Source organism: Hibiscus syriacus, unplaced genomic scaffold, assembly GCF_006381635.1.
Source record: "Hibiscus syriacus cultivar Baekdansim isolate YM2019G1 unplaced genomic scaffold, ASM638163v2 tig00117021_pilon, whole genome shotgun sequence".
Taxonomy (NCBI): domain Eukaryota; kingdom Viridiplantae; phylum Streptophyta; class Magnoliopsida; order Malvales; family Malvaceae; genus Hibiscus; species Hibiscus syriacus.
The window spans coordinates 1252750-1278279 of NW_024063527.1; the positions used below are offsets into that span (position 1 = coordinate 1252750).

At 34.8% G+C, this 25530-nt stretch overlaps 2 protein-coding genes and 2 pseudogenes across 4 annotated transcripts; 1 reads left to right on the forward strand and 3 right to left on the reverse strand.

The window, feature by feature from the left end:
• Positions 1-1317: 1317 nt before the first annotated feature.
• LOC120195943 ((6-4)DNA photolyase) lies at positions 1318-7302 on the reverse strand. 3 transcript variants are annotated; one of them, XM_039197870.1, is made up of 15 exons: positions 6855-7302; positions 6662-6733; positions 6063-6143; positions 5744-5881; positions 5597-5668; positions 4770-4856; positions 4505-4603; positions 4322-4405; positions 3514-3600; positions 3352-3423; positions 3157-3270; positions 2820-2907; positions 2631-2726; positions 1684-1873; positions 1318-1346 (listed from the first exon to the last, which is right to left on the reverse strand). In XM_039197870.1, the coding sequence occupies exons 1-14, from the start codon at positions 7188-7190 to the stop codon at positions 1689-1691; spliced, it is 1611 nt and encodes a 536-aa protein (XP_039053801.1). In that variant the 5' UTR covers positions 7191-7302; the 3' UTR covers positions 1318-1346; positions 1684-1688. The 3 variants fall into 3 exon arrangements, with proteins under 3 accessions (XP_039053801.1, XP_039053800.1, XP_039053802.1); XM_039197869.1 differs by having other exon boundaries at positions 5744-5923; positions 6855-7300; XM_039197871.1 differs by lacking the exon at positions 3514-3600 and having other exon boundaries at positions 5744-5923; positions 6855-7299.
• A 4708-nt stretch (positions 7303-12010) lies between these two features.
• On the forward strand, positions 12011-15594 carry LOC120195919 (annotated as a pseudogene).
• A 57-nt stretch (positions 15595-15651) lies between these two features.
• LOC120195921 lies at positions 15652-19946 on the reverse strand (annotated as a pseudogene).
• A 1915-nt stretch (positions 19947-21861) lies between these two features.
• On the reverse strand, positions 21862-22935 carry LOC120195808. Its single transcript, XM_039197745.1, has one exon. It carries the CDS (start codon positions 22914-22916, stop codon positions 22323-22325), a length of 594 nt encoding a protein of 197 aa, XP_039053676.1. The 5' UTR covers positions 22917-22935; the 3' UTR covers positions 21862-22322.
• Between the last annotated feature and the right edge of the window lie 2595 nt (positions 22936-25530).

The window sequence follows — 25530 nt, forward strand, 5'->3', positions numbered from 1 at the left end:
AGCGATTGCAGTTTTCCCTCTCTTTTTCAGCGTTCGCTGTTTATTTTGGCACGTACCATTTTCGTTACTTGTGCGAACTTTGTGCAAGTTTTTAACGGCTGCCCCCGTTTCAGCGGCAAAATCTTGACTTGTTCTTTCCTTATACTATTATAGTACAGATTTATCAAAAACTATTTCAAAGTTTAATAATTGTTTATATTTTAATATTTTTTATAAATAAAATTTAAAATTCAATTTAAATAAATATGATAATCTATATAAATTAAGATAGGATAAAGATACAAAATAAAAATAATTCAAATATAAAAAACATAAAAAAAACAAATATGACATGAATATATGAATATGATAAAACATAAATAAAATAGATTATTACCGCGTTAAAAAATTATATATAATTTATAATACAAATTTATATAACACATGAAATACACGTAAATAAGGATAATTATGTCTTTGTGACATGTTCTCTACTTTTGTGACACGTTTATCTATGTTTTTATAGTATGTTTTCTCTGCCTTTTAGTAGTTTACGATTTTTTTTCGTTGTTTTCGGTTATATTTTTCTCAGGGTTGGATTGGCATCGTCACGACTCATCAAGATGACGTTTATTTGTTATCACACTTAAATTTCTTATTTTGGACCCTTGGATTGATTTGGATACGTATTTTACGCTCGTGGGTAGTTTTCTCATGTCGCTTCACTCTTATTTACGATTTTTCGGTGATCTTTCAGTAGTTTCATCCCCTTTTGTAGTTCGTTTGCCGATGCCGTTAGATTTATTCGTCTCTTTATTTTGTTCGAGCATTGGTTAGGTCTTTTTAACATTTTCCTTTTTATGGTACTTGTGTGATCTATGTGGATAGCTTTTGTGTCAATAGTCATAGGAAAATGTCCTAAATATAATTTAGTTTACGCTTATTGTTATGCTCGTAAATTTTCATTGTAATTATGGATATTTTTTTTAATAAAATTATAGATTTTCTATAATAAAAAAACAAAAATAAAAAGATTAATATAATAAATAAATTATTTTAACTTTATAATTTATTTAAATTTTTATATTCTTATTACATTCAAATAAACCCTTAAATTTCAATAGGTACCTAAATTATTCCTGGATTTATATCCAACGGAATCATTGTTGTGTAAAGGCTCAAAAGGCTATTGTCCCTTTATTTTGAAAAATATTTATTATTTTATGTGAAAGGTCCTAGTTTTGGACCTTAACTTAACAAAAGAATATTTTAGTGGTGATAATGTAATATAAGTTAAATATATATTTTGGTAAAATTATAACATCTTAAGAATCAAATAAATTTATTAAAAAAACATCATAAGATTGCTAACGATGAAATTCTCAACAACGATGACTAAAATAAAAAATATATAACGTTAAATATAATTTAAAAAAAATTCAAGCGAAAATCTAGAATATATGATGACGAAATAGGTAGTTTACCTATTATAAAGAAAATCATTTTTTTAAGTTTGTCCCTATGAGTAAAAAATAGATATAGTAAATGCAAACATCTTCTAACATCTTAACAAATATTTATTAAATTGTACATGCAAAATATCCTACAATTACGATTTGTTTAAGAAATGTATCCAATAAAATATCTTAACAAATATCCTAAAATAGAAGAAAGGATAGATTTAGGTGGAATCGTACAGAATAGGAAGTTCAGTTTATGAGCTTTTGTCTTAGCCTTCTGGGTTTGGGTTGCTGCTCTTCGTCGCCTTCAGCAAATTTTCTTCTCAAATTCCTTAAATCTTCTTCACTTACAGCTCCATTCAGCCTCTGGTTAACTGCATAAGCTTCCCCCATTTTCTTTTTGCATTCTTTGCTTGCAGTCTCATGTGAAACCACTGAAATACATTGCAATGATATAAGCAAACCATCCTATATGATGATCTGGAACTCACACCAAAGTAACATAGCATCAAATTGAATTGTTGAGATGATCTGTCACAACACTTCTTATCTGAAAATTTATATAGAGACTAGGGCAGTAAACGAGCCGCCGAGCTCGACAATGGTTGAATTCGACTCAACTCGAAAAGTTTAAAGATGAACTCGACTCGACTAGAAAGTTCACGAGCTTAAAATTGTCACGCTCGATTCAAACTCGAAATCAAAAATTGAAGCTCAACTTGAGCTCGAAAAAAGCTTAAACTCGAAACATTCTTAGACTTAGCTCAACTAAAAAAGCTCAAACTCGAGCTCAATTCAAGCTTGAACTCGAGTTTAAACCTGAATCTTATGTGCATCATGGCCTTATATTGTATTTTATTAAAAAAAATCAACAACATATAAATATTAATATTATTAATAATTTAATTTAAATTGAGTTGCTCGCGAGCTTTTCAAGTCTGATATCAAGTAGCTCACTTAAGTTCATTAAGAACTCGAATAGAGTTGAGTCCATTCAATTCGAGTATTGACCGAGTTTTGACCGGATCAAACTCGAATAGCTCACTATCTGTCTTGTTTCATTTACAACCGTAACAAAGACTACACGATGGACTTGCAGATTCAACACTGATATAAAAGAGTAGCTAGGGAGGGATATTATCATTCTTGAGATGAAACTTCAAACTCATTCCTCACAATAAGATAACAAACCTGGTTTCGGATAATCTCTTCCAATAATGCACTTTGCTTTAGTTTGCACACTAAGTGGAGCTGTCCATGGCTCATATATGTACTCCTTGGGTATGTCTGAGATCCGATAACATCGTAAGTCTTATGTTGATATTAGCACATGACAGTTTCACTACATATGACGATGAAAAGGGTGGAAACCAAAAATACCTTTTAGTATGGGGAGAAAATGCCTAATATAATTACCATTTGGATCATATTTCCTTCCAAACGATATCGGTGAATATATGCGGTTATACTGTTGAAAACAACAATCATTCATGTTAAAAGCCGAGTTATGTAAACGGCAAAGTTGGCAGCAATTCTGGAAATAAAATTTCAACTCTAAGAACCTAGATCACAAGCAACAAACTAGTATCTACTGTGAAAAACCTACTTTTGATAATGAAATATCACTCGGTAAAAATATCTAGGACATTCCGATATCATTCATCGATACGATAATCCAGCTAATTCCAGTATAAAAGGGTCTACTTATGGTTCGAACCTGGTAAAAGAACGATGAACACGATAGCCAGAGCCAATTCCCGTTGTTAATTGCCCAATCTGAATCAATTAGAAGTCTCTCGAAGACATCACGTCCTTTTTCCCAATGAACAAACTAGGAAAAGGAAATGCAACTTATGACGAGAAATGATCGAAAGAAGAAAGAAATGTGCTGAAGCATGATAAAAGAACATACAAGATCTCCACGAGTAAGGAAACACGCAACAGAGTGACGTGCAAGATGGTGCATCCAACCCCACTTCCGCAGCTACAATGATGTTAATAAAATTAAAATGCACAAACATGACACCAAATGTGCAAAAGATTAGATAAAGGTATCAAGTTGTGCCACAAAAACCTGGACCATGATAGCATCAATCCAAGGGAAACCTGTTCTAGCTTCCCTCCAAGCAGCTAGGAGTTTGTCATCATCATTCCATGGAATCTGAAATCACAAAACTGCATAACATCAAAGCTTTATACATAGTAAGTACAGAGTTCAATGCAGCATGTCAGTTATGTCTCATGTAAGATTAATCAATGATTAATCCTCTTAATATTCAAATTTTATGGATGATACAGAGCACATGAAAAAGCACCTAATAATGTCAATATAACCCATATACTCATAATCCAGTTATCAAAGAGGTGAGAGAACTTACGAAAAACACTGAGTATAAGCAAGCTAGTTCATCCTACAAGAAGTTACAATCACAACCATTCATTTACCTTTTTCTCGCTTTTAAACAAAACCATCTAGATATTCGGTACTTGCATTGCAGGGTATCAATTTAAGGCAAACATAACCAGATCATTTGGAAATTATGGTGAAACAATTCTAGTTACAAAACAAACATGGATGAATAAATACAGGAGTTGTAAGCCTATATGGAAGAGCTTCTCACTTCAAAAGGTTGTCATCTATAGTGTAATACAATGTGGTTCTTAGGCTAACAAGCATGTGATTTGTTGGTAGACTGCTGGACACTTTTAGCTGCAATGATCAATATTCAAGCTCTGACAACTTCAAGCACCGAAAAATGTTCTACTTATTTTGTTCCTTTCCTTTTTCTTTTTGTATGGTTCTAAGAGGAATGCGGAGAAAGAAAGAAAAAAAAGCTGACATTTGCATAAAAAGGTTTTGTTTAGTACATTAAATGCACTACCTGCTTGCATATTTTGTTACCCTTCATTTTGTCAAAATTAGGAGTTCCAAATGCGACGGTATAGAAAAAATCACGCCATAGCAACTGCATAGATGGAATCTAGCTCTCAAATCTTTGAAAGAAAGGTAGACCAAACAACAAAATTATCTCACAGTAGTGAAGAACAAGTAATAGGAAACCGACCTGCCCAACCAGAGAAACCGGTGGTGATGAATGCCTCTTAGCATTTTTATAGACATCTTGAAGGCACTGGTAAAAATACCTGGAAGAGAGGCATCCAAACTGCCAAAAGGATCAGAAACAGAATAGAGAATGAACAAAATAAAAAGAAAGTGCTAGCAATGATAGTGTGAGATCTCTTAAAGATTTTTTTATCAGCGTATTACAAAATTTTTACAATCAAAGGTACAATCCGAAGCCAATATCAGTTAATCTTTTTTTCACTCACTTTCAAATAAGGTGATAGAACAGTTGTTGCTGGCTTTATATATGCAGACGGGTCACCCTTAGGTTTCTCGAAATTGGCTACCCATTCCTACAGTAGAAGAAAGGGGTTATATGAATGCGAGTGCCATAAACAACTCAAGTTTTGAAATATTAAAAGAAGTACAACATGAGAAAGCCAATAAGATAACTGAAGCATTTTTTCAAGAAATCAGGTTCAGTTAATGAAAAATCGTAGAAGATTTCACATTTCAGCAGGAGCTTAGAAGTTGTCCTCACCAAGACATTAGAAGGAAAAATACAGATGGACCAATTGCAAGTAAACCAGATGCATCTTTATGTTATATCACTAGGCACGTATGAATCACACATTCCTATCAAGGCAATGATGAAATATGACAATGACAGGAGAGCAGCCAACTTTTTCTCCTCAGCTTGATATATTCACCTAGACCAACCTAAGCTCAATGAACTTATCTAACTATCAAATGCAGCTCTCTCATCATACATGCCCCTATTGCCTTAACTAGGAAGATCAAATTGATTAAAATGTTGTTACAGTAATTCAGATAAGAATTAACACAAGCTATTATTTAAAAATAAAATGAAAGAAGAAAGTTAACCAAAAGTTTTCCATGGTTATCCAAAACACATAAAGTCAACAGAGGACATGATAATCTGTCATTTATCTACATTATGTACTACTAATGGTAGATATAGAAGTTCAATATCAATTCCACCGTCCTACGAAAGAATGCCTTTCCCAAAACTTCAAGGCCATAATATTGCTTTTACTAATTCAATGTTCAGTACCAAAAGATAAGATCATACCTTGTCACATAGTGTTTCTCTCAACCTCCTCAATCCCTCTGACTCACCACCTCTAAAGGGAGTGAATTCATCCTGTACAAGGGTCCCTTCTTTATAAAGAGCTCTTTAAAGCAAAGACACATTTCTGAAACATTGATAGCTTCATACCTGATACTCTTCCACATACCCAAGTTCCTTTAGCGTTGGAACTTGTAAAATCTCACAACTTCCAACATCCCCGACAGGAGGAATCGACGAAAGTTCAACCGAAAGTGGGGAAGATGCCCACAAGGGTTCCCCAGCAAGCTTTAAAAAGGATTGATAAGTCAATGGTGGTCTTCCTCCATTCTTTTGTAGACATTTGTCGCATTAATGAAAAGTAACTATCGATTAGAAAACAATAAATAGCATCCTTGGTATGCAAAAAAAGAATGACAACTTTGACGCTAAAAGTTCCATACTCTGTTGATACCAACTTCTTGCTTACCTTCTCTATAATATCAGCAGGATTGAACAGCGTATGACTCACAGGAGAAAAAACCTCGATTCCAGCTGCAGAAGCATAATTCTGTTGAAACAAAGGCAATCTTTGTTCACTAATTAAACAGATCAATTTCTAACTTAACTAATGGTAATATGCAATTCAACATATGTTCCTATGATGTTCTGACTTCCGACTTTACATTTTTCTTGAAGTGCCCATATTCGACACCCATGTTTGACATATATTTGGATATGGGTATTAATATTAGTTCCTCCAACGACACTCCACATACATAGAAAATCTAGGAAGAAAATGGAAATACCTATTTTTAGACATGTACTCGTATTTTATACGCACATCAAAGTCCAAGTAACACAGATATGTCTAGTACAAGAAAAGGCTTACAGCCCTGCATAACATGAATCATACATCTTCCCTGAAACACTAAACCTCCAACTAATTGAAAATATTATGTTACAACCATCGGACTACATTGTTGGTGGAAGCCAATTTTGTTTTGATATAACACTAAAATTTGAGAATCTAAAGGAAAACTATAAACTACTGTTCATTAAAGAGAAACATAAATGAACAGTTTTTACCTTAACTTTCTTATCCAAAGCTTGATAATATGGATCAGTGTCATACTCAAAGCAAAGCTTTTTAACATCCCACTGCCAGAAACCCATAAAATAAACAAAAAATATTTTAAAAAATTGAAAAAAAAAGACAATATTTCAGAGTTTTAACTTTTAACATAACAACAATATATGTAAAGTATAAGAAAAAAATCACCTCGTTTAAGCAACGAATCAAAACCTCACCGGGTTCACCCTTCAAAACCAACAACCTCGACCCGAGTTTCTTCAAACTTGAGTCAAGGTCAGCGAGGCTTTCCAATAAGAACCGTATCCTGTTTATACCCGCTCGGGTCGACCCGGGGGAAAACGCGTTTGGGTCCGGCTCCATGTAGTGAGGGTCGATCACGAACAAAGGGTAAACACAGGTGGATCCTCTGGAAGCATACTCGAGCGCCGGGTTGTCGTGGATCCGGAGCCCTTTTCGGAACCACATTAACGACCCTGACCCGGATGCCATGTTCGGATTCGTTAGAGAAAGGGGAAGTTTCATGAAACAACAAAAGAAAATTGCGGTTTTCGAATGAAGTTTTGGACCGTTGGAGACTTTGAGTTGGTTTGGCGCCTTAAATGTGGGAGGGATAAATGTTGGCTAACGTGCACAAGAGGGGTATAGGATAAGGAATAAGGATGGTTGTTAGTTGAGATGAGAGGGCCGCTTTCAATTCTGCGCATGTTGCGTATGTTAGAAAAATAAATGTGGTGCGGCTAATGTGTGGCCACGTTGAGGGTTCTACGTGATGTCAACTTTTGTGGTTGAAATGAGAGTAACAGAGTTACCTTTCTTAAGCGTTGGAATTATCTCCCAATTTAACCATTTTTTATTAGTCGATTTTTCATCCTATTAATTCATAAATTTGCAATTTATAACACAAATTAATCTCTTATAAACAATTATAATGGATATTCAATTATTTTTTTAATAAAAATATATATTTTATATATTTTTTTATCACTAACCGTTATTTAATCGTTGAATTAATGGATAAAGTGACAAGACACAATATACTAATAGTTGTAGTTTCTAAAACTTACATACCCTAACAATTTAATTCTAATTTAAAACTAATTTAATAAATTTAATTCTTCAAAATAAAATATACTAATATCATATTAAGTTTGAGGTTTCGGATAGAAAATGGAATTTAGGATAAAATTTATGAATTGTTTTTAAATTAGGTTCAAAATTATAGAATATAAAAGTTTTAGAGTTCAAAATCATTATAATACTATGACACGTCACTTTATTGTTAAGTCAATTATCAAAATTAACAATCGATTACTAAAATAAAAACATGTAATAATATGTATGAATTTTATTAAAAAATAATTAAGTAATTAAAATAAAAACAAAAAAATAGATAAGATACTAAATATGTAATTTACCATAATTATTTACACATCTCATTAATCTAATAAACGTCCTCACTTTATTGGTCACAATATAAAAAATTAAAATTAGTCTTTCAAACCTAAAACACAAATAAATTCCCTAATACACTGTCTCCGCACCATTCCAGGATATTTGTTATTCAATTAAGAGATACGTAATTGGGAATAAATATTTTTTTTACATTAGACTATGTTATGGATAACAAAAGGCATAATGCATTAAAACACTCCTAACATTTGATTAAATGATCATTTTGGTCCTTATTCTTTTGTTTAGAATATTTTAAACCCAACGTTTCATTTTAGTACAACCGAATAAAAATAGTCAGTCAACGCCTTGAGATAGCATCATAAATTGATGTGACTTTGTCATTTGTACAGTAAGCTAACGTGGCATAATGCAACATCAATAAACAAAAAATAATTATTTAATTAAATATTTGTAGTAAAGATAAAGAGTGTTAGGGAATCGAACATGTGTCCGATGGACAATAGGTTGTACTTCCATAGTTTTTTGAAACTTTTATATTTCTATATAATTTGACAAATTATGATCACTCGGTGTGATCATCTGCACGTCCACATGATTTATTAACAATTGAATCTATTCACTTTTCAACCTACGAGTAGCTATCATAGTCATACACTTGACATCAACACTAAAGGTTAGTATATAGACCCTATGACATTTAGAAATGAGCCTTTTTCTTTTGTTTCTTCTTCTCACTACAGCAAAATATGTTTGTGGCAGCATTTTGAGAGTAAATATCATCAATTTTACACATATTGCGGCGTTTGGGCGTTTTGAGAGTAAACGCCACCAATTTTACACATATTAAAACGTCAAAAAAGACATGTACTTTAGTGGCATATTTTAGTCAAACGTCGTAATAGATTTCATATATTGTGGCAATTTTAATGTCAAAACCCGCAATTTTTTAGTCTTTTATTGCACCATAACCTTTAGTGGCGTTTCTTATTTAAACGTCGCAATAGATATCATATACAGTAGCGTTTTTATTAAACGCCGCATTTTTAGTATTTTAGCGGCTTTTTAACTACAAACGCCGTATTTTTCAGTATTTTAGTGGCATTTTTAATTACAACGCCGCAATTTTTGTGTCTTTTATCGTCCTAGAACCTTTAGTGGCTCTTTTAATAAAGTCGCAATGTTTTCTGTTTTGGCGTTTTTAATAAATTCACCGCATTTTTTTCTGTTTCTAGTGGCGTTTGTATTTACAAACCCCGCAAATTTTTATATCTCGCAGATCTCCTTTTCCTTTTTTAGGATTCTGCCGCTCATTTTTTAAGTTCACTTTTTCTCAAAGGTAGAGAAGCTCTCTCTCGCTTTAAAGTTCTGCTAAAACCAATAATGGCTCCTCATTTCGTTCTCCCCCCCCCCCAAATCTAAAAGCCCTAGAGAAGGTCGAAGAAAAAGAAGATTACCAAACAACCGTCTCATTGTTCAGAACACTATCGATGTGTCTAAGCTTTGTGCTTCAGAACTTGAAGAATTTGTCAAAGGTTCCCGTTTCTTGTTATATATATATTTCATGATTTTTTTTTGTTTTAGAATTGTGTAAATTCGGTTTCGTTTTTGTTAAATTAGATTAGATTTAGCAGCTTCAAGAAAACTATGGAAAATTGAGGCTGCTTCGGTTTCGTTTGTTTCTGTGTTGCCCTTGTTGCACAGGTGTTAAAGATGCTGGTGTTAAGGAAATTTTGCTGGTGTTTAATTAGGGGTGACAAATAATGCCTTTTGTCAAGTTCAATTTGACTTTTGAGAAAGCTCAGCGAATTATCATTGTCGTTTGGATGAATGTCAGAATTCTCTGAACAAGTATATAAGTTTTTTTATATATAATGTTGGGTTTTGTATTTTTCTCGCTCACTCATTGATCTCATCATTGTATTGCATGGGCAACGAGTTGCTATCTTACGCATTTCTTGATTGATTTTGACTAAATGGTGTAATTAGATTTATGAGTGGGGAGTATACCTAACAAATCTTACTTGGCAGGCATAAAACGAGGCTACATATTGGACAATTGGTGAAGGACACTTCGGCTAAACTTAAACAAGCTAGTGAAACAGATCATCGTGCTGAAGTTAGTGTCAGTTTATTTCTTGGTTATGATTTTGGGTTTCATCGATCAGCCTTCTCTTTTACTTTTTTAGTCGATGAAAAGGAGATGACTGTACTGTTTGTTGTTCATGATGTTCCTCATGTTCTATATTTCGAACTCATGGTAATTCGTACATTGAAATTATTTTTATTACTGCTTGACCCCTCCTCTCTGGAAGTACTTGATGCCCTTTATATCCGTGTAATTGTAGGCAAGCAAGAAGGTAACTTATACCAAACTTGCAAAAGACTTTCAAGCAGTTTTGAAAGAATTTCAGAAAGCTCAACGGCCTGCAGCAGAAAGAGAAACAGCACACACTCCTTTTGTTCCCCAAACAGTTATTCCTTCAAGGTATTTATCATCTGAGAGTTTACATGTACTTAGATGTGTAAGTGATTTGTATGCTTTTGTGCTCATGGCATACTTGGAAATTGAGTCAATAACAAGAGGGTTCTTCCTGTTTTGTGCAGCTACACAGCTGGTGAGGTAGACGTTGCATCAGATAAAAGTGCCAAACAGCGAGCCCTTCTTATGGAATCAAGAAAGTAACTTTTTCTTTATGAATTCTTACCCTTTTCATATGGCGATCACTTATGAAATTTGGACATGGATTTTGGGATTTCTTTCTCACTATTTCTTTCTGTAGTTCATGTTCGTTTGGCAGCTTGTACATGTTTTTTAAATAGATTCTGGACTTGTATGAATCGTTATGCCAGTTTTTCCTGGTATTTAGGCTTATAATTAAATCGAGTCAACTGTGAAATTCTGCTTGCCTTTGTATAAAATGGGTGCACAAACCTGTTTTCCTCTTATGAAGTATTTATGATTAATGTTTATGATAGTTGAGGTCATATATATACGCATATATTATTTCATTTAAGTATATTAATATGTCATGCTCGTTTCATTTTACTTGTTTTGTAATGACTGCTACTTAGGTATCGAATGGTATTAATGAATGTTAATCGTATATGAGATTGCTTACACCATGTTTCGATTTTCATTTATTTATAAAATATAACATATATGATACAATGTAATTTCCTTCGTCAATTAGGAGGTGTTTGGTTCAAGGATTGTGAGATTTTCATGGGATGAGAATCCCACATTCTCATGTTTGGTTGGCCGGGAATCTCATTCCCGGTTATGTTTTATTATCAATAGTAGATTTTTGTGGGTATATTACCGGGAATGTCATTACCTCCATTCCCTTAGGTAATGTAACATTATCGGCGTTTTGGACTAAAATACCCTTAAATTTTTATTTTTTTTCAAAAATATCATTCTTCTGTCATTGAATAATAAAAATTATACGAAGGTTAAATTAAAAATTTATCCTTAAATTATTTTAGATTTACAAAAAAAATCTATAATTAAAATTTTATATGAAGTTCAGGTGTTAAAAAATTACCCTTTCATTAAACATTTTTTATATTTTTAATTTTGTAAAAAAATATATAAATATTATGAATTTAATGTTTTAAAGAAAATATATAAATATTTTACAATTTGTAATATTATACAAATATATAATAAGAACAATTTGATCAAATATACATTCCAATAATCATTTATTCCTTTAATCAAATACGATAATCTTACATTCCTACTAAACAAACTAAACACAAAATACAACATTCTTAATAATCTTATTCTCTAGTAATCTTTTATTCTATTACCTCCGTAAACCCATCACGAGATAAAGCGTGATTTCCAGCTTTCGTACCTCAATCTCCTTACCTCCCGTTTGGTTTTGAACTTCAAACGTCGCCGTCAAGGAGAATCCATTTTCTCCAAACTGGAGAAAGATTTTTCTTCTTCGAACTTAAACCCCTAGGGCCTAAACTTTGGGAGATTTGCTGTTTCTCTTTTGGGATTTTCATGGTGAAATCGAAATGATCGGAAATTCGCTAGCTGGATTGCAAGATCACTTGAAATTGGCTCGAGAATACGCTCTCGAAGGCCTCTACGACACTTCCATTATCTTCTTTGATGGTGCCATTGCTCAGATCAACAAGTAACTTCTCTTCCTCTTTTTGTTTTCCACTCCTTTTCTGTAATTTCACCCGCTAATTTTCCCCCTATTTTTGCTGCCTTTAAAATTCCGGTTTTCTATACAGTTCTGATTCGCAGTTAAGCTAGTTACATTAGTGGTTAAGGCAAACTGCAAACATTGTTGACATTTTCAGCTGGGGATTTTCCTTTTGTTCAGAATGCCAATTTTAAGAAAATGAATTGTAGTTTGTAGTTATAAATTTTAAATATTCTAGTTTACCTGTTCATAATTTACTTATTTGTTTCAATTTTTGGTAAAAGATGCATTACTTTAACCATTGTTTAAGCTATTTTTTTGTTTTTTTGGGTATGCATTTTTAGGCATCTAACCAGTCTTGATGACCCGCTAATTAGTGCAAAATGGACGAATGTGAAGAAAGCACTATCAGGGGAGATAGAAGTTGTGAAGCAATTGGATTCTGAGAGAAGTTCATTTAAGGAAGCTCCTAATGGGCGGCGCCCTTCTTCGCCAATTCATGCTAAGTCATCTTTTGTATTCCAACCGTTAGATTAGTACCCGACTTCTTCAGGTGCCCCGATGGATGATCCTGATGTGTGGAGGCCTCCAAGTCGGGACACTTCAAGTAGAAGAGCTGCAAGGGCTGGTCAAGCAGGCACAAGGAAATCGCCACAAGATAGAGCTTGGGGCCGTGGCAATACTATAAGTGCTGCAACTGGACGTGATTTGAAGGCAGGTGGTTCAAATAGAACTAACACTGGGGCCAGAGCTGCAAGGGCTGGTCAAGCAGTAAGTTCTGGTTGATAACACATTTTGCCTGTTAATTTTAATTTCTTTTTTAGTTTAATTGAAGTTTAAAATTTCAGTATAAAGCCTAACATGTTTAGGTTCAAAACACTATTGCATGCGGCTTTAACACAAACACAACCCCAAATAATTAGGGATATGAACAGTTTTCTATTTCGAGATTAAACTACCTTAGTTCAACGTTCTCAATATTTTGGTGATTGATTTGCTTTTGCAATTTCTCAGAATGACGATGCTGAAGATGGAAAGTCTAAGAGGTCAAAGTATGAGGGACCTGATCCAGATTTGGCTGCAATGTTAGAAAGGGATGTTTTAGAAACAACTCCTGGAGTAGGTGGAATGATGTTGCTGGTTTGACTGAAGCAAAAAGGCTTTTACAGGAAGTTGTTGTTCTTCCTTTATGGATGCCTGAATGTTTTCAGGTACTTGCAGCTGGATTGCTATTAAAGTATTATTGCCAGTTGATTCCCGTTTCTGTCACATTTTCTGATTTAAAAACAAAATCTGTTATTTCTTCTGATTTCTTTGCCTTGGTTTTGCATTCAATAAAGGGACACAATGACATTAATTTTAATTTTAGTTTTCTGTATGCATTTTTTTGACTTTGGAAAATCATTAACATGGAAGTAATTTTATTTTGAAATTTCCGGAAATTTACAAAATTAACTTTTCTGCATATCTTTTTTTTTCTCTCGTATCTGAATGTGTTTATACTAACATGTACAGTGCTCGAATGGTTGAGTTATTTTCTTGTTTGTCTTTAGGGTATTAGGAGACCATGGAAAGGTGTTCTAATGTTTGAACCTCCTGGTACTGGCAAAACTCTTCTGGCTAAAGCCGTTGCTACTGAGTGTGGTACAACCTTTTTCATTGTTTCCTCAGCTACATTAGCCTCGAAGTGGCGCGGGGAGAGTGAGCGCATGGTCCGGTGCTTGTTTGTGCAAGAGCTTATGCTCCTATTACAATTTTTATTGATGAGATTGACTCTCTTTGCAATGCCCGTGGGTAAGTTTGCCACTTGATACTGCACAGTTTGGCTGTTATCTGGGATCTATCTTGACAGTTAACTTTCATATATTCTTGATGTACGAAGTTTAATTATTTTTGTGTATATTTTCTAGCATGATGGTGGGCCAGTAGTTTAATGTTTTTAACTCAGAAATTTTCACAGATCTCTCTTTCTTCTTTTTCATTTGGGCATTTATTGGTGCTTTGATCTCTCTCTCTTCCTTTTTAGCATGGCTTTTTGCATAATCTTTACCTTAAATGCATCTTTTTATTTTATTTGGTTTAGGGCTTCCGGGGAGCACGAGTTGTCTAGAAGGGTAAAATCTGAACTTCTTGTTCAGGTAGATGGTGTAAATAATAAAGGCACAAATGAAGACGGTAGCCGTAAAATAGTGATGGTTTTGGCTGCAACGAACTTCCCATGGGACATAGATGAGGCACTCAGGTTGGTCCTGTTATTTTCTATTTGTTCCAGTCCTGATTTTTTTCTCTCCTGTCTTTTTCATTTGACAGGGTATCATATTTGCACCACGTCATATGTTTGAGAGATTGTATGATTAAAGTTATTAGTTTACATTTTTTGTATCTAATTGTTCTTCATGGAATGTAGGAGGCGACTGGAAAAGCGTATATACATTCCTCTGCCCAATTTTGAGAGTCGAAAGGAGCTCATTCGGATCAATTTAAAAACAGTTGAGGTAAATACTCTCGGCTCTCGCAAGTTACAGCTTTATGTCATGGCACATTTGATATGTTTCCATGGTACTTGGTATTACTTCAGCTAAAAGTTAGTTATGCCATGAATCAAGAAAATGAAATGTCGCTTTGGTAGCATAATGGTGATGGTGAAACTTAAATATTTCTTTTGGAAGCCTAATATATATATATATATATATATATATATATATATATATATATAAACTTCTGAAAACTAGATTATTTGAAATGTTTACAGAATATTATGATAGGAAGGTCATATCTCATGTAAAACAAATTTCTTCATTTATTTGTCTGATGAGAACAAGAAATTTGACGAACAAGTCGTTTCTTCTTTTTGGCGACAGTGGTGGATATTTGGAGAGTTATATCCCTATACCCATGCCGGTTATATGTCAGACATGGGTGTAGAGTATGGTGCTACAAGAAAGATAAAGCATTATAGCAACATAGCTCATAGCCTCTTTTAAAACCAAATCTTTTCGAAGTTTCTTTTTCCTATTAAAATTTTGTATGGACGTATCATGCCCGTTATGAGATCAATATTTTGTTTGCCATTTCTTGTGTTTTGAACATCTTGGGCTTGAAGAGGTTACCTTGTCCGTGTGGTAACGTGGCAGGTAGCTGCTGATGTGGATATCGATGAAGTGGCTCGTCGAACAGAAGGGTATAGTGGGGATGATCTCACCAACGTTTGCCGCGATGCTTCCTTAAATGGCATGAGGCGTAAAATAGCTGGGAAAACCCGTGATGAGATTAAGAATATGTCCAAAGATGAGATTTCAAAGGGTATTGTTTACAGTTGTTTAAAAGAGAATTTTTTTATTCATTAAAATCTTGAATTACAATGAAAGAATGTGTTTCTTATAAAGATAAAACTTGTACAAAAATAAAAACGCCATACATTTAACATGCAAGTAAATTCTATCGTCTTTGGAAATTAAACAACCTAATGGAAACGGTAAAGATGGATGCAAACAGCACAGTAAAACCAAGAATTACGGCAACCACAACTCCCAGGAAATCATGTCTGAAATCGTAGTAACTTCTGAAATGTTGTTCGTCCGTCTGACCGGGAAACTCGCCATCCAGAAGGGGTGTTTGTATGTCTCCGAATTGCGAAACAACCAATCCGTAGAAGGTCCAAGATACTGGACAAATCCAGTAGTACCATCGCCACCATATAGGCATGCTCTGCAAAATTGGTTAAGTTGTCAAGAAATCTGAATGATCTTGAACAATGGAGAATCACTTGATGAAAGAAAAGAAAAGAACAATTTACCGGTCGTGGGACGATGAACCCTGAAAAGAGGTTCCATATTCCATAGAATGCAGCGGAAACAATTGCTGCAATGTGGTAGTTCGGTGTGATAGCAACAGCCATCATGCCATAGTAGGTGAAGTATAGCAAGGTGAAGTACATGAAAAAGAGATACCAGAACTTTGCAGCCGTCCATTCGAATCCGATCATAGAGTAGACTATAAGGCCATACATGGTGGCTTGAACAAAAATGTACGGCAACTCGATCAAGACCTGCAATTTGCAAAAGAAATGGAAGTTTGTTTAACTTTCTTTAACAGTTTCGAAGCTTTTCAAAGTTTTTCTTTGAGGTTTCAAAATCGTAAAATCATACTTGTGAAAAGGCATACGGCATGGCAGAATACATTCCGGCAGCTCTTTCTCGATAAAAGACCGTTCTTTCAACGGCAACAACAGGCTGCACTGATGCAGCGTTTTGGATACCAAGGAAAAGAACAGCAGCATATATTGAACCCATTGCATTTGTCAGATCTTGCCTAGTATTCCTGTAATTCCACAATGTGACAGTTAGATTTATGAAGTTGCTGGGAACCAACATTTAAGCATGAGCTTTTTGGTTTGGCTTGTAGCTTACGTTTTTGAGCCAAGGTCCCAGAACAGTGTCCCAAACATCAATGCTATTACAGTCGTAAAAAGAAATCGAACGGCAGTATATGGAGGGTTGCGCCAATATGACCAGTGTTGTTTCCATAAGCAAGCAGCACACTGAGTCAAGAATGACTGAGAGAGTTGGAAAACAGAGTTCCTTTCAACCAGGAGCAGGCTTGCTTAAATCTTCAAAAAGAGCTTTGTTTCTCATTAACTAATGATACATATTAGTAGCAAATTCGAGTTAGCTAAGAAAGCTATCCCGGATATAGTTCTCATGATGAATCAAATAACTTTTTGTTCATCATTACCTGTACAGATCGGAGTTTTTGTAGATATCAGCGAAATCAACACCGAGAGATAATTCCTGCGCCGTTGTGGTAACTTCCAACATCCATGTAGGCGGATTGTATCCATCTTTGATTTTTCTAACTCCTTGAATTCCCTGCAGAAAGATGAACATTACAGCATTGGAAGAATAAGTTGTATTAACTATGTTATTTGGGGTCTTCCATTTTCGTCGTACCTCAAAGTACTTGATTAGATGTTTAGAATGGTGTCCTAATGGCCCAACATATATCTCTTGTCCTCCCCTCTTCATAAGAAACAGCTGCAATTTCATATTTTATTCAGTTATAAACTCGTATGAACAGCCAACAATGATGAGATAAACTCTTTCCAAATTGACTTCCAAGTTACTCACCTCATCGAATGCTTCAAATATGTCGATACTTGGCAGATGGATGGTACACACAGCTGTTCTTCATGTGTCCACCGTGTTCCTAACTGTTCTCATATCGCAGCAGCTCTTGCATCAAGCCCTGAAGTTGGCTAATCCATGAAAATGATCAAAGGGTTCGCCACAAGCTCAACAGCAATCGTAAGCCTCTTCCGCTGCTCAGTTGATAAACCATTTACACCAGGTAAACCAACTAGTGCGTGCCTCAACGGGTTCAGTTCCACAAGTTCCATGACTTCCTCGATGAACATCTGGAAACACAAACAGTTAACATAAGCCATACCAGAGTGATCATTAGGAAAAATGGGGTATTTCATTGGACTCAATTGTATCTATTGGATTATCATAGTAAAAACATATAACATGCATCAAAGAAGATTTAGAGACTTGAAATAGCTCAGAGTTTGGTGAATGCCAACCTTTCTAGTTTTGGCATTAACTTCAGCAGGTAGTCGAAGCCAAGCGGAATAGAGCAGGGACTCGTATACAGTGACATGAGGAGAGTGAATATCATTTTGCTCACAGTTTCCGGATACCCGGGCAAATGTTTCTTGCTTCTTGGGGAAGCCTGAAACTGTGATGTTCCCATCTATATAACCACCGGTTTTCCAACCGGCAAGCACATCCATAAGGGTGGTTTTACCGGCACCACTAACATCCATTAGAGCTGTAAGAACGCCTGGTCTAAAAGCACCACTAACACCCTTCAGCAGCACCAACCTATCGTCCGTAATACCTTGTTCTTTCATTTCCTGAAGAGTTTCAGACCAATCGAATAAACGTTCATATCCATGGACCACATTAACCAGAAAAAGAATAATCTAACCATTGAACATGTATGGAATTTATACATGGAACCTTGTGTTACCTGTGGCACGTCAACAGAAGAAACAATGTCATCAAATGTGATGGAATGTGGCTCAAATGGAAGAACCATTCCTTTTTTCTTGATGGCAATGGCCCCAACAGTTGCCTCGGTTATAGACGAGGACTTTGATGAGATGCTTCTTTGAACATCCTCTTGACTCTCTGCATATCAACTGGATTTAGCATTCTGCAAATTGGCTAGTAAATAATAACACGGATATAAATCTATATTTGAGTCCAAATACCTGATCCAGTTACATGATTTGAGCTACTTTCATTGTTTGTTAACTGAATGCTTCCACCAACTCCATTAGCTTGTTCGTTGCCTTCTGTTTCGTCAGATACTACGGCTCGAGAAGCCCCGAATGCTGCATATTTATTTGATAAAAGATACAAGATTAGCTCTCCCTTATGAAGAAGAATAAGTTACAAATAGATTACGCTATACTCACGGTTTAAATAGGTAAGAGCAATAGTGAAGCAAAAGTTGAACAATATTGTGAATCCCTACTCCGATCCAATACCAATTCTGATCTTGGAAGAAACCCCTGGACCTCAAAACTTCGATTCCTGCTGGTTCTGTCGAGTTCGGAAAAGACTGATGTGAAAGAACATATAAAAAGATAAGAAGATTGTTTAGATATTAAAGCAAAAACACGGTATGCAGATTCAAAAAGCCTTACATTACTCCACTGGTTGGCACGGAACTCATTAACCATCAATGCGTTTTGTTCATACATTATCGGCGAAATCCAGTAACCCCATATCCACCAGCTCTTTATGTCACCTGTGACAATAAACGAAGAAAACGGATCAGAAAAAAGTGTAATGAAAAGTTTGATGTCTGATTATAGAACTTATCATACCCCGTGCCAGGACAAAGCAACCCAATGCAAAAAGTACAAGCAAAGCAAATGAGCCAAAAGTGTTGGCGACAATCATGTTTCTGCCGGTTGCTGCAATGAAGCGAAACAACCCCGAAGACATCTGGTTAGCGAGAACGAGTACAAAGTACTGCCTAAACAACCTGCACCAGACAAATTGCTTGCACATCAATTCGGAACATAGCTAATAAACAACTGTGTATACATACGCCAAGGCTTTAAGTTCCACAATAAATTCTCATGGTCATTTCTTTTGTCTACCTTTCAACACTCGGATCAAATCCGATGACATAGTAGGTAATAAACACCCATATGGCAACTTCTACAAATGTGATTGGAATCTTAAGTATCCATGTTGGTAAAGCATATGCCCATGGAGGAAAGAATTGGAGGTCTCTCTGCTTGTAAAACACATGAAGCTTGTTAATGGTCATTGAAAGCTCTGACATTCCATTAAACATTATCATAAGCAAGCCAAAGAAAATGGCCCCCATGTAGACTCCTCCACCAGTCACTGATTTTCGGTTCATTTCAGTTATTGCCATAAATGTGAGCTGTAAAAATTAAAAAAAGTTAGTCAGTCATGGAAACAATAACAATTGTGGTACAAGAATTATGGTTAGCAGTAATTACTTGAATAAACTTGAAGATGTATACGAAAGAGTTTCTCTTCATCAACAGATATTCCCTTGAGATGCAAGCTTTCAGCAACTCCCACTTTCCAACACCATATTTCCGAAACCATTCAAACAAAAGATTCGGGTTTTCTTGCAGGACAAGAACCATTCCTCGAACATTGTGGATGACCTGCTCCCTAATCTTGATGGTATTTGGGTTTGTTTTGTCCGCCTTAGCTCTCGGTGGCACGCTCTATGTTTCGAATGCATTGCTCGGTGCCTGCTACGGCTTTCTATACTCTCTCATGGTTCCAACGGCATGCTTTTTGGCTTGAAACATTTTGGTATCATTTACAAGTTACAACTTCATTCTGACGGGCAACCCTCTAGGTGCACTTCTTTTCTCAGGTCTGCTCGCAGGTTACGTGTACGATGCTGAAGTCGCTAAGCAAGGAAGCTCCACCTGCTTAGGCCCTGAATGCTTCAGGCTCACCTTCTTCGTTTTAGCCGGCATCTGCGGTCTAGGCACTGTCCTAAGCATATTCTTAACAATTCGAATACGGCCAGTTTATCAGATGCTATATTCTTCTGGTTCCTTTCGTCTTCGTCGACCTTCCGACATCTGAAAAATCTTTTAAGTTATTATTCCCCAAGTAAAAGGTGGTGGCATGCCTGTTCTATAGTTTGATTTGCTCCATGAAATAGCTTCTTGTTGTCATCATATCTGGTGCAGATTTTGCTGCAGATACCATGGATTTAAATAGCGTTCATGTTTTCGATCGCGTCACGTTTATCACGGTTACGGACATAATAGATGTCATCGCGGTTATGAATTTTTTTAAAAATATCGCACAACTTACCCTAAAATGACTAAATTAAATATAATTAAAATAAAATTATAAAATTTAAATTACAGAAATTTAGATTACTGAAATTAAAAATAAATTAAATAAAAATAAAAATTTACATTTACATTTACATTTTAAACTAAGAATTAAATTATAAATTCTAAAAATGGAAGAGATGTTAAATTAATATATTATTTAAAATTATATTTTAAAAAATAAAAGAAATAAACCACTCTCCCTCTCCCTTACCCTACATTTCATTGTCTGAACTCTGAAAAAAAAAATCTTCTTTTACTCTCAAGTCGAGCTACGAGGAAGAAGAACAGCAAAGCCAAATTTCTGTGTCGGCGTTGCTTCTAGCAACTTTGAGGAAATCCATAGTGTCGATAGCGAAGACGATTCGATGTCCTCCGCCATTCATCAAATGGAAATTGGGTGGCCAACAGTCTCAACTCTCCACCCCACACCCACACCCACATTTCATTGTCTGAAATAAAAAATATATCTTTTCATTCTCAATTCCCCCTCGCCTTCTTCCTCCCCGACCTTCTATTTTTTTTAAACAAAGAAAAATTTGTGATTGGAATCACGTTTTTAGTGTCCCGTGATCGATGGAATCCACGGTTACCCGTTAAATTGCGAATGCGACATACTGTTATTGGTGTGAACCCATTACTCTCGTAAAAATCATAAAAATCAATTTCAGATGACGACGCTACCATAATATCACAATTATTATTATGTTTTCGATATGTAATTTGAAACTCTGGTATATCCCAAGTTGTCTATCGAGCTTAATGATCGTATTCAGAGTGAGGTACGATTATTCACTCAAATCATTGCATTATCTTTTTGGGACTTTAATCCAATATACGATTGTATTTATATATATTTGTACTGAACTCAATGAAATGGATGCATATATTTTTAAGCTCCCCTAAACTTTACCCGTTTCTTCTATTTCTCCTAAGTAGGTTCAGAATTTTCTTACCCCCTTTATATATACACACTTTATAAATACAATCGTTTGAACTCGAGATCTTTAGAGGGAACAACTCTCTCCTTTAATATTAAGGTCAATGGAGTTCAGAATAAGATGTAGTGTAATTCTACTCATTCACAAACATATGCCATTTATGACACTTAGCATCGGTGTTCCATATTTGCAATAATATTTCCTAAATCATATGAAAGAAAACTTAGAAGGAAAGAAAGAAAAAGGAAAACAAACGCATGTCGTTGTAGATTTCTAGGTTTTTTCCCCTATTACAATCTCTACTTTTATCCCCCAATAAAAACAATCATTTTAAGATTTACAACACAATGCTTTCTTACTCTGCACATTCCCATACCTAGCAAGTGCCCCTTTTTCTCTCTTTTTCCCAAAGAGACTGACTCTAACCTTTTTCTTTCTTCGATCAAAGATAAAAGGCAGGGGAGACAATTTCATGACTGAAACACCACTAAAGATAAAATTACCAATCTACCCCCAAAAACACTGGTGGAAACTACCCCAAAAAAAATCCCATCTCTCACCATTGAAATCAAAGATAACTGTTTATCCAAAAAAAAAAAACCAGAACTGATAAATGTGTGTGGAAGAGACCTGCCGATTAGTGACCAACATCATCGTCACAGATTGTCTTCCTTGAATGTTGTTTGTTATGAAAAAGAGACAAACTGAAAACGAATGTTGTTCAATTTGGTTTCAAATCGTGAAACATAGTATCCCACCTGATCTCTTCAACAGCAGTTGACCAATATCCATCTTCATCTTTATCCATTTTCTCCTCCTCGTGGTAATCAAACACCATGGGACTCGAAAAGCTCTCGACTCTAGCCGGAGCCGAGACCAGCAAAGGAGTCCCATTCGTAAGCAACAGCCTCCCCCCCGATGTGCCCAACACCAGCTTCTTGTTCCTCTTCAACATTGCACCTTTCCATTTATTAGCATACCCGGACCTGCTCCTCGGGTTAACCACCACAAGAGCCGACTGATCCGGGCGGCAAACCAAAGTCCCGATGTACTTGGCTAAGCTCCTCTTGGTTCTCTTGATGGCCAAAAGAAGCCTGGACACAGGCCTTGGGGTCACACCTGATCTGTGTTTCCTGGCCAGCTTGAGGATTTCGAGCCTGTGTTTAGCTATTGAGATGCCCATGCTTTGGAGGAACTCGTGGTTGAAGTAGACTATGTCGTCTTCTTCGAGCTCGTTGTGGGAGAAAGCGCGGGCGTATTCGTAGACGAGGGAGGGGTCGAGGCCTGTTTTCGACAGCCACGTGAACCAGTCCATTGCACCTTTGGGTGTACGAGTGTTTGTGCCTCTTGTCTCAAGGGGGTGTTTATATAAACCACTAATTATAAAGAAGCCTATACGTTTGAATTGGTAAAAACTAAAAAGAGTGGGGAGACTTCAACTTTTTATTTTATTTTCTTTTGTAATTGAGTTGTTAGTTGAATCTTGACAGTGACCGAAAGAGAAGGTGGCCTGCCGTGGGGTTTAGTTCAGATGCCCCCATTTCTCAACTTCCCTCCAAAATTGGGCAAACTAGATCCTAGTGTTTGTGGACCTATATCTATGATATAAACATGACACAAATTAATAATTTTTTAATAGTTAGAACTAATTATAAATTAGTATATGTTTAAAAAAAATTACTCTATTAGTTATATGCACACATCCTACATGCATAACTATTTAAAATCGAATCTTATAAGAAAAACGATGTTCTCTAATTAAATCTTTTAAAAAGAATATTATTTTCTTTTATCACTTAAATCACTCGATATGTTTATAATTCTTAAATTTTATAGAAAACATAATTAGAATATACGTAATTAAATCAAACTAGTAAAGAAGGTGGAGCAAAGGATACTTTGTGAAAAGCTCCCAAAATGCATTGCTCGACTGCCCATCAATCACGGTGTGTGAAAGAGAGTGATTTGTGGGGGCAAACACCTCCTTGTTCTTTGAATGCATTTGGAGTGAAAAAAAAATCCCAACTCTTTTGTTTTAGGATTTCAATATATATTAATAAGTTTTGAAAAATAAATAAATAAAGAAAATCAAATATACTAAAGTTTTAGTTAGAGTTAGAGTTAGAGTTAGAGTTAGAGTTAGAGTTAGAGTTAGGGTTAGGGTTAGGGTTAGGGTTTAGGGTTTAGGGTTTAGGGTTTAGGGTTTAGGGTTTAGGGTTTAGGGTTTAGGATTTAGGGTTTAGGGTTTAGGGTTTAGGGTTTAAGATTTAAGATTATTTAGCCTAAAAGCAGCCCTATTATATACACCCCCTTCAACTACTCTCAAGTTAGTTTAACCTGTGTAGTTTGACTCAAAGGTGACTTCGAGAGTTGAAGGAGGTTGGTGCAACCATGGTATTACATTCTAGCACCTACTTTGAAATAATAAACCTACCAAAAAAAATACCAAAATAGTGGCTCGTGATAAAAAAAATATTATTATTTTTAGCTGTCTCGGGTTTAAACAATTTTATTTGTACGAGTTTAGTTTTGGACTCAAATATTATTTTGTAACAAGTTATTTTCAGAAAAAATAATAATAAGAGTTGTGCTAGGTTGATTTTGTATTTGATAATAATTCTTAATTGAATTTAATTATGTAAAGGTTTGATTTATCAATATATTTTTTTAAATAATAGCCTAAAAGATCAAAATAGTCTTTTTTTTTAAAAGGAAAAAACTCCTTACGACAAAAAATGCACTTAATTGAACCTTTTTAAACCAAAAAAGAAATTAAACAATTTGGGAGGCTTAATTAATTTTTTTTTTATAAATTTTAAGTGCCTTAATGATATTTTAAAATTAAAAAATTTCAAATTTATTGAAAGGCTTAATGAGATTTTTTCCAAAATTTTACTAGACTTAATTAAAAAAAAAGGCATCATTAATCATCAATGAGATTTTTTTTAAAGAGTGAATCAGGTAGACGTTTGATTTTTTTAATAATGAATATTTTATCTATTTAGCATAAATAATAAATGAAAAAATTGGGTCACGAGCCATGTACACGTCTTCTAATTGTAACCAATATTTTTAAAATTGGACCGGACCTTAAACATATGAAGGTACTGATTCATTGGTTCAACCGTGATTGAACCGGATTGAATCGGTTTATAAAAAAATATTTTTTAAAATTTTGCATAATATTAAAATTAATATTAGTATATATATAACACTTTTTTTAAGTTCACAATATTAAAAGGTATAAAAATATCACTAGTTATAACATATATAAGTTAAATACCATAAAATCAAGTGAAACAAAATAATTCAAATCAACTACAACATAATATTTAAGGTTAATATCTAATGAAATTCATCAACAACTAAATAAAAAAGTATATAATTGATACAAGCATCAATCATCATAATCAGAAAATAAATTTGAGGCTGAAAAAAATTATAACAAACGACGTTGTTTGGTTCTATTTTTTAAATTGAACCGGCCAGTTTACACCGGTTTTGCCGGTTCTTAACCGGTTCGTTGCAAAACTGATTTTATAGGGTGATCGGACCGGATAGGCAACTGATTTCCGGTTCAATCGGTCGAACTAGCCGGTCCGATCCAGTTTTAATAACACTGATTGTAACCTTCATTTATGTAATGCAGAATCTTTAGTTTGGCAATAAAGAGGAAAGGGAGGGTTGGCTTACAACTTATTGTTGTCTTATTGTTTTAGGTGTTGTCTGCCATCACTAAGCAATTAAATAGTAATTATCACTTCATAATACGTGATTACTGTTTAATGTCTCATTTTTTATTTATTTTAAATTAAATCACACAACACACGAATCAAATGATATCAATGGTTAAAGGGATATATATTATCCTTCTATGTCTCAGGTTTAAGCACTAATAACTATAAAGTATTTAAGCATGCAATTCAGGA

What these genes read in the sequence shown, in the direction of transcription:
- LOC120195943 (XM_039197869.1), bottom strand. Translation starts at nt 7,190, where the DNA reads ATGAAACTTCCCCTTTCTCTAACGAATCCGAACATGGCATCCGGGTCA. An exon ending in GAGAAACACTATGTGACAAG is followed by an intron (nt 4,857 to 5,596) that starts GTATGATCTTAT and finishes CTTCTACTGTAG; the next exon opens with GAATGGGTAGCCAATTTCGA. An exon ending in TCCTTACTCGTGGAGATCTT is followed by an intron (nt 3,271 to 3,351) that starts GTATGTTCTTTT and finishes TCCTTTTCCTAG; the next exon opens with TTTGTTCATTGGGAAAAAGG.
- LOC120195808 (XM_039197745.1), bottom strand. Translation starts at nt 22,916, where the DNA reads ATGGACTGGTTCACGTGGCTGTCGAAAACAGGCCTCGACCCCTCCCTC.